At 42.0% G+C, this 12,090-nt stretch overlaps 1 protein-coding gene across 8 annotated transcripts in view; it reads right to left on the reverse strand.

Annotated features, from left to right (window-relative positions):
* The window catches only part of sulf2b (sulfatase 2b), a 141,925-nt gene that overhangs the window by 5,634 nt on the left and 124,201 nt on the right, over positions 1-12,090 (reverse strand). For 3 of the 8 annotated variants that reach the window (XM_058409210.1, XM_058409209.1, XM_058409211.1), the window contains 8 exons: positions 7,989-8,217; positions 4,936-5,167; positions 3,862-3,970; positions 3,678-3,772; positions 3,414-3,476; positions 3,162-3,331; positions 2,897-3,039; positions 1,876-1,999 (listed from right to left, as the gene is read on the reverse strand). In XM_058409210.1, coding sequence (XP_058265193.1) covers positions 1,876-1,999; positions 2,897-3,039; positions 3,162-3,331; positions 3,414-3,476; positions 3,678-3,772; positions 3,862-3,970; positions 4,936-5,167; positions 7,989-8,217 — 1,165 coding nt within the window. Of the gene's footprint in view, positions 1-11; positions 66-794; positions 829-1,875; positions 2,000-2,896; positions 3,040-3,161; positions 3,332-3,413; positions 3,477-3,677; positions 3,773-3,861; positions 3,971-4,935; positions 5,168-7,988; positions 8,218-12,090 lie in introns of all 8 variants that reach the window. The other 5 variants (XM_058409215.1, XM_058409213.1, XM_058409216.1 and 2 more) reach the window with 5 other exon arrangements.

Consider the following 12,090-nt stretch of genomic DNA (forward strand, 5'->3'; position numbering starts at 1 on the left):
TCCAAACTCACAGCAATTTGGAGGCAGACTTCCTCATTTTGGGCCATTTGCGACGCTGAAATTGCCTAATGCCACAAGCAATGATAAAACAGTGTTACTCTGCCACCCAAATTCAAGCAGGTGTCCAAGGAGAGCCAATCAGAAGGCTTGCAATGCTTTAACATGTACAGCTCAGCAGCCAGAGTAAACATGCAAGACGATAGAGAGAGAGAGAGAGAAAGAGAGAGAGAGAGAGAGAGAGAGAGAGAGAGAGAGTAATGCCCTCTATGGAATTAAAATAAAGGAGAAGACAACTTAATAGCCAAAAAGTGGCAACTACACACGGTCTGTCCAATGGAAGACTGAAAAAAACCCACACTAATATAAACATACTAAATTTACTTTATCCTGGTCAAGGTCAGTATCTATTCCAGGAACACTGGACGTGTGTTAGGAATACACTCTGGATCACAGAGCAGCATTCACACCTAGGGATAATGTAGTATAGCCAATCCACCTACTTTCTGGAAACCAGACCTCTGATTCTGTCCAATTCAAATTCAACCTAAAGAAAAGCTCTTCTCCTTTATTTTAATTTTTTAATTGGCACATATCTAACATATGTAGCCTGTTTTTGTTTTTTTTTTGAAAATTGTTAAGGTGTGTTGTGGTCATCAAAACACTTTGTGTTCATCAATGCAAGCAAACTGTTGGCTAATAGAATGGTGTTTGTAGCAAACACTCAATCTGAGTCATACCAAACTGTTAGTGTCATTCTACTCTACTGAAGTCATGAATTCATTTAACGAAGATACCTGTATTCATCATAGCTGCTTCTCTCTTTGCCTCCTGAAGAAGAGACGATATCATCAGTTAGAGAGCGTGAAGACAGATGAATTGACAGTGACGTATACACTCCTTTAGAAAATCATGAGCTGACTGGCCTATTTACATGCTAATCATTATATTCAGCGTGTACGTCCTACTAGCATAGCCTAATATTAGCTGCTGCTTGTAGAAGTGCTTATAGAGGTTAAAGCTTAGATTAGAATTATTTAGTTCATGTCAACATGGCAGTGTTTCCGAAACAGCGCTCAGTAGGCGAGATATGTAGCAAGATATACCCACTTATTCCTAGGGTCACGGGGGTCTGCTGGAGCCTATCCCAGCGCAAATAGGGCGAAAGGCAGGGGTACACCCTGGACAGGTCGTCAGTCCATGGCAGAGCCACACATAGACAAACAACCACACACACATACACTCACTCCTATGGGCAATTTAGAATTACCAATCAACCTAATGCACATGTTTTTGGACTGTGGGAGGAAACCGGAGTACCCGGAGTAAACCCACGCAGGCACGGGGAGAACAAGCCAACTCCACACAGAAAGGCCCCAGCCTGTTCGACCCCGGGATTTGAATCCAGGACCTTCTTGTTGTGAGGCAACAGTGCTAACCATGAAGCCACCGTGCTGCCTGCAAAATAATATGTATGACTGATTTTTTATTTCTTTTTTTTGCATTTTGATTACTCTCATTGCATGCTACAACAATCAACAGTCATAAAGAAACACACAGGATCAGGGATTCATCTGGGCAGGATGCGAATAACAGACACCTGACTTCAGCAGCAGAGCAGCTCAAATACTTAAGGTGAGAAGGTCTGTTTGCATGAAAACAGAGAACAGAAAGCAAGGCAGGGCCAGGGTCATGTGAGGATGAGGATGACGGAGACGTGGGAAACACTACTCTCGGCACCATCCTTAGCCATGGTGCAGAGGTATGGAGGACGGGCGCTGTGTGTAATTCGGACAGCAAATATTCCAGCACATACTCCAGCCAGTCAGGTATCTGTGTGAGTGTGTATGCATGCATTAACGTGTGTGTGAGACTCACCCAGGTCCATATTGCGTATGCGGGGGTTACACTGTTTGTGGCCCTTGCAACCTCGCAGCTCCATGAGTTGTACGTGCATTTGATTCAGAACGTGCCGATCCAGTGTGTTTACTGCGTTGATCAACTGGAAACACACAAACACACACTCTATTTGGATGAATCGCACTTTCATTAAATGAGCTATGATTAGCTAATACATCTTATCACATAATAGATGGTAGTTCAGTGGTTAGGGCATTGGCCTACTAATTAAGTGTGAATCCCAGGATGACCAATCTGCCACCAATGGGCCCCACCAATGGAGCCCAGAGCAAGACCCCCAAGCCTCAATTGCTCAGTTGTATATACGAGCTAAATGTAAGTCAGGATAAATGTAAATGTAAAATATATATGCAGCAAATTTGTCCTCAAAGTCAATGTGTTATAAGTAGGAAAAATTGGCAAGTGTAAGAATTTGAGGGCCAAATTATGATGGCTAGATGACTGGTTCAGAGCATCTCCAAAACTGCAGCTCTTGTGGGGTGTTCCCGGTCTGCAGTGGTCAGTATCTATCAAAAGTGGTCCATGGAAGGAACAGTGGTGAACTGGCGACAGGGTCAAGTGTGGCCAAGGCTCATTGATGCACATGGGGAGGGAAGGCTGGCCCGTGTGATCCGATCCAACAGACGAGCTACTGTTGCTCAGATTGCTGAAGAAGTTAATGCTGGTTCTGATAGAAAGGTCTCAGAATACACAGTGCATGATGGGTCAGGGCTGTTTTGGCAGCAAAGGCGGGACCAACAGAATATTAGGCATGTGGTCATAATGTTATGCCTGATTGGTGTATATTCTATAATTATATAATGGCTATATTAACAATAATTAATTATGCTGTTGTATGCCTAAGGAAAATGCTTGTTTGTCATTTAAATGAAATATCTGGCTTCACACTTAAAATATAACTAAATGCGAACATTTAAGAACAGGATGATACGATTTTTCTGCTTCCACCTTCCTTTTTATTTAGTGCCAAAATTCTGACCTGGTATGGATCTGTGTTGAGGTCAAAGTATTCCAGGAAGCCTGTAGCGAACTCGCAGAACAGGAAGTTATGCGTCTCATTGAGGGTCCTCATACACCAGTATGTGTTGTTGTTGGCGCTGGTGCAGGCGCAGAAAGGTCCCACTGTAAGCAACAAAGCATGGCCAATAAACGAGAGGTAAAAGCATTCAAGAATGAAAGCAGCAGGTGTGTGTGTGTATGCGTGCACTTGTGTGTGTGTGTGTGTGTGTGTGTGAGTGACATACAGGTCCAGAAGGGGGCAGTCTGCCAGTGCTGGTTATCATGTGTGAAGCAGGTGAGGCCTGGCATGCTGCATGTGTCATTGTTACGAAGACGCTTCAACATCTTCCTGAGCTTCTTCCTGCGCTTCTGCTCCGTCAGCAGCCATGCCTTCTTATCCTTCTCCTGCGCTTTCCTGCAGAGAGACCATGTTAAATCCGCTGATACGCACTCAAGCACACAAACACACACACACACATACACATGTGTTTGTTCACCTGAATGGGTGCACACTGTCTGATTTATATTTCCTCAGCTTACTTTTGAACTTAGACTTGTAGCTGAAACATATCCAAGGACAAGCATATTATTATTATTATTATTATTACTAGTAATGTTTATGCACTCAAACAAATGAAACAATATTTTAGCTTTTACATTTTATTTATGAATCATCAATACAAATCTTATCCCCCCAAAAATAAAGCCCTTAATGGCCGAGGTACAGGCGTAACTTTATGATTGACGGTGGTCACTCTTACATGTACTTGCTGCAGTCACAGTCTCCAGGCCTCACCCTCTTCAGGTGACCTCTGACCTCTCTCAGGTTCTTAATCTTCGTCTGCAGTGTCTCGATCTGAGCGGTGAGGATTTTATCTTCATCACAAAAATCTGCAGTTGTGTGCTAATGCTTGTGAAAAGTGACAGGGTACGTTAAATACACACGTTTTTGCCTACCTCGTGGTCGATGTGGAGTTTATGATCTTTCCATGCCTGCAGAGATTTGTACAATCCTACGTCGCACTTTACTGTATCGTTGGCCAGGATGGAACACCTGGAAATAAAACAGACATACACAGATCAGGCATAACATTATGACCACCTGCCTAATATTGTGTTGGTCCCCCTATTGCTGCCCAAAGAGCACTGACCCATCAAGGCATGAACTCCACTAGATCCCTGAAGGTGTGCTGTGGTATCTGGCACCAAGATGTCCTGTAAGTTGCACAGTGGGGCCTCCTCGGGCCTTCATGAGCCACATCTCACATCTTACAGGACTTAAATGATACTTTTGATAGATACTTACCACTGCAGACCGGGAACATCCCACAAGAGCTGCAGTTTTGGAGATGCTCTGATCCAGTGGTCTAGCTATCACAATTTGGCCCTTCATCAAACTCGCTCAAATCCTTATGCTTGTCCATTTTTCCTCCTTCTAACAGATCAACTTGTTGACTTACTAACCTAAGACATGTTAATTTGTTGTAATATAAGCCTTCCTGAACCAAAAAGAGGCGGAGCTTGGTGCCACAGTGAAGTCTGAAATACAGCACATCCCCATATTGCATATTGCAAATCCAAGCTCTTCTGCAAGATCTTTGGACTGATACGATTCGGTTATTATGCTGTAAATGCAGCAGTAAAACTAATAACACACAGACATATGGCGAGAAGACAATGACGTCACATTTAACACTATTAGAATCTCACGGAGTCCAGCAACTTTTTAAAGCAACTTTTATTTTTAAAACAATGCTATGCAAGAAGGAATTTCAGTTCTGACATCTTCAGTTCTGCCAAATATGCAGGCGTGAGTCTATGTAGGTCTTTCTATCTGGGTCATTGTGATCTGTCTGGGATTAATTAGCTAAGGAGACTGGAATTGTGGTTTCATCTTTTCTGACATTAGCTCTACCTTGCCAGTTTCACATTAATTCAAAGCCTGTCATATGAAAAGAAATCTGTAGAATGGCTTCCACACACACACACACACACACACACACACATGTAGCATCTCACCTGTGTGTGACTTTAATAGCTGAGGGCAATGCCAGGCTGTTGCTGGTCTGTGGCTCAGCAGTCGGACCCATCCCGCTGAACACCTCCTCTTCCTGTTGGGCGTGGCTCAGGTTCCTGCTGCTGACTGGTCTGTATTCACCATCCAGATCCACTGCATAGAGATCTCCATCTATCTCCACAGAAAGCGAGCGAGCATAGCGGTTCCTGGAGTAGCTTTTCAGCGTCTTCATTTCTGCCAAAGACATTGAGTGTGAGTGTGTAATCCAGGTCATTCTGTAACACTCATTAGCAGTGACGACTAGATCTGTGGTTTAATCTGGAAGGAATTCCACTTTCACGAGGATGTCATGGTTATCGTGAGTGCGAATATCCACAGGGGAATTTCTCAACATTCCAAGAAGCTGATGAAGCGTCTCTTGGGGAGTAATAAAACGTCTTCAAGTTCTAGAAGATAAATTCAGTCGCCCCACTCACTACTACTAGACATACAGGAATGAAGATAGAACCATCCATCCATCGTCTATACCCAATTTATTCCTATTCATGGTCACAGAGATCTGCTGGAGCCTATCCCAGCACACATTGGGCAAAAGGCAGGGGTACATCAGGGACAGGTCACGAGTCAATCACAGGGCCACATATAGACAGACAACCACACACACCTATCACATATTTTTTGGGATGTTTGTGGTAGGAAACCAGAGTAAACCCACGCAGGCATAGGGAGAACATGCAAACTCTACATAGAAAGGCCCCTGCCTGTTCAAACCTGGGATTTGAACCCAAGACCTTCTTGCTTTGAGGCAACAGTGCCAACCACTAAGCCACCATGCTGCCCATGTGCTGTCCTGTACTGCCCCCAGCTGCCCCTGGATAGGTCAGCTCGGTCAGTTTTCGGCAGGAAGGAATTAGTGCTATAATGAACTCAGAAACTATACTGACCTATTAGTTCTATACTGACCTATTAGTTCTTTCTGCTGTTGCAGAAAGAACATTATTAACATTTACATGATTTACTGTGATCCAGTGTCACCCAAATGAGGATGAGGTTCTCTTCTGAGCCTGGTTCTTCTCAAGGTTTCTTCCTCATATCATCTCAGGGAGTTTTTCCTCGACACCCTCACCTCAGGCTTGCTCATTAGGGATAAATGCTAGAGATAAATAGTAACTTACCTTTAAACCCTCATTTTATTTGTTTCTTTACTTCTGTGAAGCTGCTTTGAGACAATGTCCATCGTTAAAAGCGCTATACAAATAAACTGAATTGAAGCTACACTCTATCCACTAGGGGGCAAAGGAGTATTGCGGAGAGACATGCTACACAAGTCCACATCTCTCTCTCTCTCTCTCTCTCTCTCTCTCTGTACATCTCACATGACATTCAATTCTTTCTTGTAAAATCTGTTGTTTTGCCTTTGTAGTGCTGGGCCCATTACGCCACCGATAACCACATAAACCGTGAGATCTTCCATCTGACTCTCTCGACTGATACGAACTCCACTGCAGTCTGACAGTGAGGAGTGTGGAAATCTGTCTGCTCAATTTGTGAATATTCAATTCTGAATGAAATCATTAACAAAAGATGCCTAATTGAATTTAATGAAAGCCTTTGAATTCCTTTGAGACACAATTTCTTCTGTTTTTCTGTTGGTTTATCTCACTATTGCATGCTTGATTGCAAAACAGGCTTCTTTTAAAAAAATAAATAGAAGATCTTCCTCCTGTAAGAATAAAATTTTTGTATGCATGTATTTTTAAAAAAAATAAAAATAAAAAAGTATTGCCTTATGTGTGATTACTTAGGTGTATTTTTATACCATAAATTTCTTTCATTACTGCCTTCATTTCTTTCAATTATTTTTAATCAAGTGATGGGATGCCAGAGCATCTCAGAGCGCCATGCACACACACACACACACACACACATTCCCACACTCATTCACACCTAGTGGTAATTTATCATAGCCAGGCCACCTACCAGCATGTTTTTTGGCGGTGGGAGGAAACTGGGGAACTCGCTTGAGCACTCCAATAGAACAGCGGCTTGCGACTTTATTCAAATGATAGGAGTGATAATTTCCCATGCTTTGCCCTCACACTCTCATTATCTGTTTATTTTTGTTCTCACACTTGGTCCCATGCTACTCACACTTGATATGTTGTGATGAATTTAAACCTAATTGAAAAACTCTTCTTAAAGCCTCTGATGAGGTCTCTAAAAATAGATCTCTAAAAGGTTAGTGAGTGGCGCTGAATGATTTAAATGAGTTCTTTTTTAACAATTGATCCTGCCCCCCATTTACACCCCTGTACACCAAGCTCCACCCACCACAAATTATGGTGGGTTAATTGCACCTCAAGAATAAATTGACTGACAATCTATCTATCTATCTATCTATCTATCTATCTATCTATCTATCTATCTATCTATCTATCTATCTATCTATCTATCTATCTATCTATCTATCTATCTATCTATCTATCTGTCTATCTATTGGATCCCATTCAAAAATCTTTATAGAAGTGATCATTTTTTTTAAATAGGATAGAAACTAAAAGGAAGAATGCTGTACAAGTTTCTTACGGAATTCCTTTGCAGTTTATATATATATATATATATATATAAGATGGCTGTTGCATCAAAAATCATCATCATGCATGGACCACATGCATTTTTATGACATCATATAAAAAGCCTCTTATTTGTCAAATATGGATCAGAGAGTCATTACTCCTGGAGTTGTTTAAATCGTTTATAAAATCAGTTGCTGTTTTCCCCACAAAATGGACCCAATCTGGACAAGACTATGGATGTGATCTTTTGTTTGTATTCATTTACATATATCAGCAACCATTCTCTGTATGCCGCACCATGAAAGTAGCCTGTATCTGACCAAAATTCCATTATTATTATTATTACAAGCTAACTAATGGTGTAACGTGTGTGTCTGTGTGTGTGTGTGTGTGTAACAAAATTAATAATTCCCCCTTCACAAGTGCGAAGTAGGATAATCCCGATAGCATATAATTGCGAAGGCAGCATAATTGCTTACTTTTTTTGGACAGCAGAGTCTTTTTCTTCAGCGTGCTAAGCCTGTAGCTGCTGAAGTCACAGTCACAGCCATCAGGCTCCATGTTCACTTTAGCATTGGTGCTAATGGAGCGCTGGTAAAACTGGGGCTTTGTGCTGGACACTGGTTTCTTCACTGATGAAAGACTGGCCATGCCTTTGCACTTATATAGCCTCAGCTTCCCGGTGGAGTCTTCCACACACTGCCACTTCTACAGAGCAAGAGAGAGAGAGAGAGAGAGAGAGAGACAGGGGGGGTGGGGGGTGGTGGGGGTGAGACACAGGACATTCAAGGAAAACTGTGAACACTTGGGACACATGAATACTTAGCTTGCTTAAACAAGCACATATAAGTAGGCCTTTCCTCACAGTTTCTCTCTCTCTCTCTCTCTCTCTCATATATTACACACACCTCACTATTTTAAGCCAACACAACACACACACCTCCATTTTAGCTCTGTATGTGCTGAAAGCATTTTGTCACAGAGGATCCGTGTTTATATCACACCTCTGACACCGTGCAGGTGAAATGTGGCACCCGCGTACATTGTGTACACCCGTGTTTGTGCGTTTGTGTGTGTTTGTGCATGTGTACGTGGGTTCAGGTCGATTAAGTGGTGAGAATTGCCTCCCTGATCCCTGCCTGCTCTCTTTGTCATCTGTAATTACCATGCGATGCCAAGTTCTCCTTGTTAAAAGCCTCGTTAATGAAGAGCTTGAGTTGCGTGCTTTTCATCTTGCACGCTGGTGCTCGGGCTCTGTCAGGTCATTAAGAGCGAGACGATGCTATAAAAGCGCCAATATGATGCGTCGCACCAGCCAGCTGGAAACAAGAAGTGGGACTAAAAATGAGCATTGTGATACGCCGTGTCTTTGTTTTGGGATGATCCTCTACGCCAAAATAGATTCAGTGGGACGATTAAAGGTGCAGTTCATCATAGCAGTCACTCTGTCTTTTCTCACATATAGGGTCAACTCCGGAATTATTGGCACCCTTCACAAGTATACACCAATCAGGCATAACATTATGATCACCTGCCTAATAATATGTTGGTCCCTCTTTTGCTACATAAACAGTCCTGACCCATCGAGGCATGGACTCCACTAGATCCCTCAAGGTGTGTGCTGTGATATCTGGCACCAAGAGGTTAGCAGGAGATCCTTTAAGTCCTCTAAATTGCGCAGTGGGGCCTCCACGGGGCCTCCCAGGGCCCCACCTCGCATCTTAAAGGACTTAAAGGATACTTTTGATAGATCACTGCAGACCGGGAACACCCCACAAGAGCTGCAGTTTTGGAGATGCTGTGATCCAGTGGTCTAGCCATCACAATTTGGCTCTTCATCAAACTCACTTGAATCCTTACGCTTGTCCATTTTTCCTGCTTCTAACATCAACATTGAGGACAAAATGTTGACTTGCTGCCTAATATATCCCACCCACTAACAGGTGCCATGATAAGGAGATCATCCGTGAACATCAGTCAGTGTCCATGATCCGTGTAGATAAAAAACCCACATTCACTATGTGATATTTTAAGCATATAAAGGGAATGTGAATAGTTCATTCATTTATCATCAGCTTCATTGATATTTATTATTTATCATCGGCTTTGTCCTGATTTTAGTTGGAGTAAATCTGGTGTCTAAGCAGCTCCAGAGTCCAGGGTTTGAGCTCAGGTTATTTTCTGTGTGGAGTTTTGTGCATGATCCCTGTGACTGTGTGGGATCCCTGTGGCACTTTTCCTCCCACTTCCCATCAGTAGGTGGTGTGTGTGACACCCTGCCATGAACCGGCATCTCATCCAGCGTGTGTATCCGGAGATTTTGCCTCACACAGAGTCATCCTCCATAACCTCAGTGAACATGTGAACTAATGAAAGATTTTTCTCAAAACGTAGCTTCATCATTCATTTCAGATTTAAACCCTGTAACTAGCTCGAGTTTTTGTGTGTAATGTACTTTATACGACAATCTTTGCTCATTCTCTTGGAAGGAACCAATACTTTCGGGGCCTATAATATTCTACATTTTTCTTTACCACTATTACTAGGAATGTTATGAAATGAAAAACAGATAGATGTAAAATCCAAACCTAATTAAGTCTAATAATATTTAATCAGTTAAAATTTATAATTTTTTCGATTATAAATGTTTAGATTTTAAAAAAAATCTATCTATCTATCTATCTATCTATCTATCTATCTATCTATCTATCTATCTATCTATCTATCTATCTATCTATCTATCTATCTATCTATCTATCTATCTATCTATCTAGTCAGCCACATATACCATGTGGCTGATGGAGGCAGACCATTGTTCTGTAGACCCCTCAAAGTAACACTAATAATGTTAATAATAATGATAATAATCCCTACAATAACAGTATGGTTTCAGAACTTCGTACTGCGTCCCCCAAGTACAGGTTCAGGTTTTATACTAATTTACCACGCACTTTTCCAATACAAAGAAAATGGTCAGAGAGAAAGAAAAAAGAAAGGAAGAAAGATAAAGGACACTTTTGATGAAACTTGAAGGAGGAATAAAGACACTTGCTGTGTTGAACATGGCGCCAACTTCACAAGTTTGAGAAGGACATTTTGACAGGAAATGGAAAGATAAAACGCAGAGAGGATGCAGAGAAGGCAGGATGAGGAAAAGAGAGTGATTTATTGGGCGGGAGATGGAACGCTGTGGAGGATGAGAGCGGTCAGGTCCCTCACAGAGAGAAAAGGAGAGCTGGATATGTCAGGTGTGTTTGATCTGACAGCTCAAAGCTTTCTACCACTGTGCCTTCATTAGCCAGTGTGTGTGTGAAAGACAGAGAGAGAGAGAGAGAGAGAGAAATGATCTCACTGCAGGCCATCCATGAATACCTCCTGTCTTGTGGAGGCCCCACTGCGCAATTTAGAGGACTTAAAGGATCTCCTGCTAACCTCTCCTGCTAACCTCTAACCTCTTGGTGCCAAAAAACACGGAAGTAGGAGGTTTTTACATTCATGTGACTGTGTGGTCAGGTATGACGCTTGTCTGTGTGAGCAAGAGGTCAGATATGAAGCTCATTAGTGCAAGTTGGTGGTTAGATATTAAGCTCGCGGGCATGAGTAAGATGTCAAATATGAAGCGCATAACCACATGTGGGTGGTCAGATATGAAGGCCACAGGACAAAGCAAGACTGTGTTTATTAATTTGAACATGAATTGCTGTGCAGTGTGCATTCATTCATCCTTAGTAACTGCCTGGTCAGGGATATGGTGGCTTTCTTTACCCTGCTGGGTGTGTTATATTTTGGAAGCTAGAACTTTCAGTCCCTCATGTGTAGTAAACCAAACAGAACTACAATGAAGTCTGTGCCTCAGGTGTACATGGTTTTGGATAAAACAAATAATTAAAAATAGAACATGTATAATAATAAAAAATACATCATAGCATAACACTACAAGTAGCTCTGGGAGCAGAGCTGTGTCTATAGCAACGGCCAAACCATTTAAATCAATATTTCACGTTACTCAGTTATAATTTATATTATGGAGCACAATATATCATTTGGGCACTATGGGTTAGGTTCACAGAGCTGAAAGTCAGATATAAAGTATATGATATCCACAATTGTAGGCATGGAGAGCTTCTGCAGTCAAAATCATCAGACAGAAATACCTAATTAGCAGCGGTTTGGCACCCACAGCAGGGGAAAGTGCTTGTGTTGTGGGGCCGAATGAAAAATACAGCTTTTCTTGGTTATTCTCTTCCCCTGTCTCTTAAAGCCCCTGTGTTACAGACTGGGACATTTCCGAGCCAGAGTACTAGGGGGTGCTGTTCATCGTGGATGTCATATGTTCGTGTCTTGTATGTCTTCACCTGTGCTTAATTACTTTTAATGTGGTTTGCTATTTATACCCTTCCTCTTGCAGAGTCTTGGTTCACAAATGTCTGCTGTTGCATTCGTTTTTCTGTTATGTTTATTTAGGATAGTGCTTTTGTTTCCGTGACATGTCTGTGTTTCCAGGTATTTGTTTTTTTTTTTTTTCGTTAATTAACCAAGGATCGTTTTCATCCTTCGTATGGGTCTGGTTCTCTGAACCCA

This window comes from Hemibagrus wyckioides, linkage group LG15 (genome assembly GCF_019097595.1).
Source record: "Hemibagrus wyckioides isolate EC202008001 linkage group LG15, SWU_Hwy_1.0, whole genome shotgun sequence".
Taxonomy (NCBI): Eukaryota; Metazoa; Chordata; class Actinopteri; order Siluriformes; family Bagridae; genus Hemibagrus; species Hemibagrus wyckioides.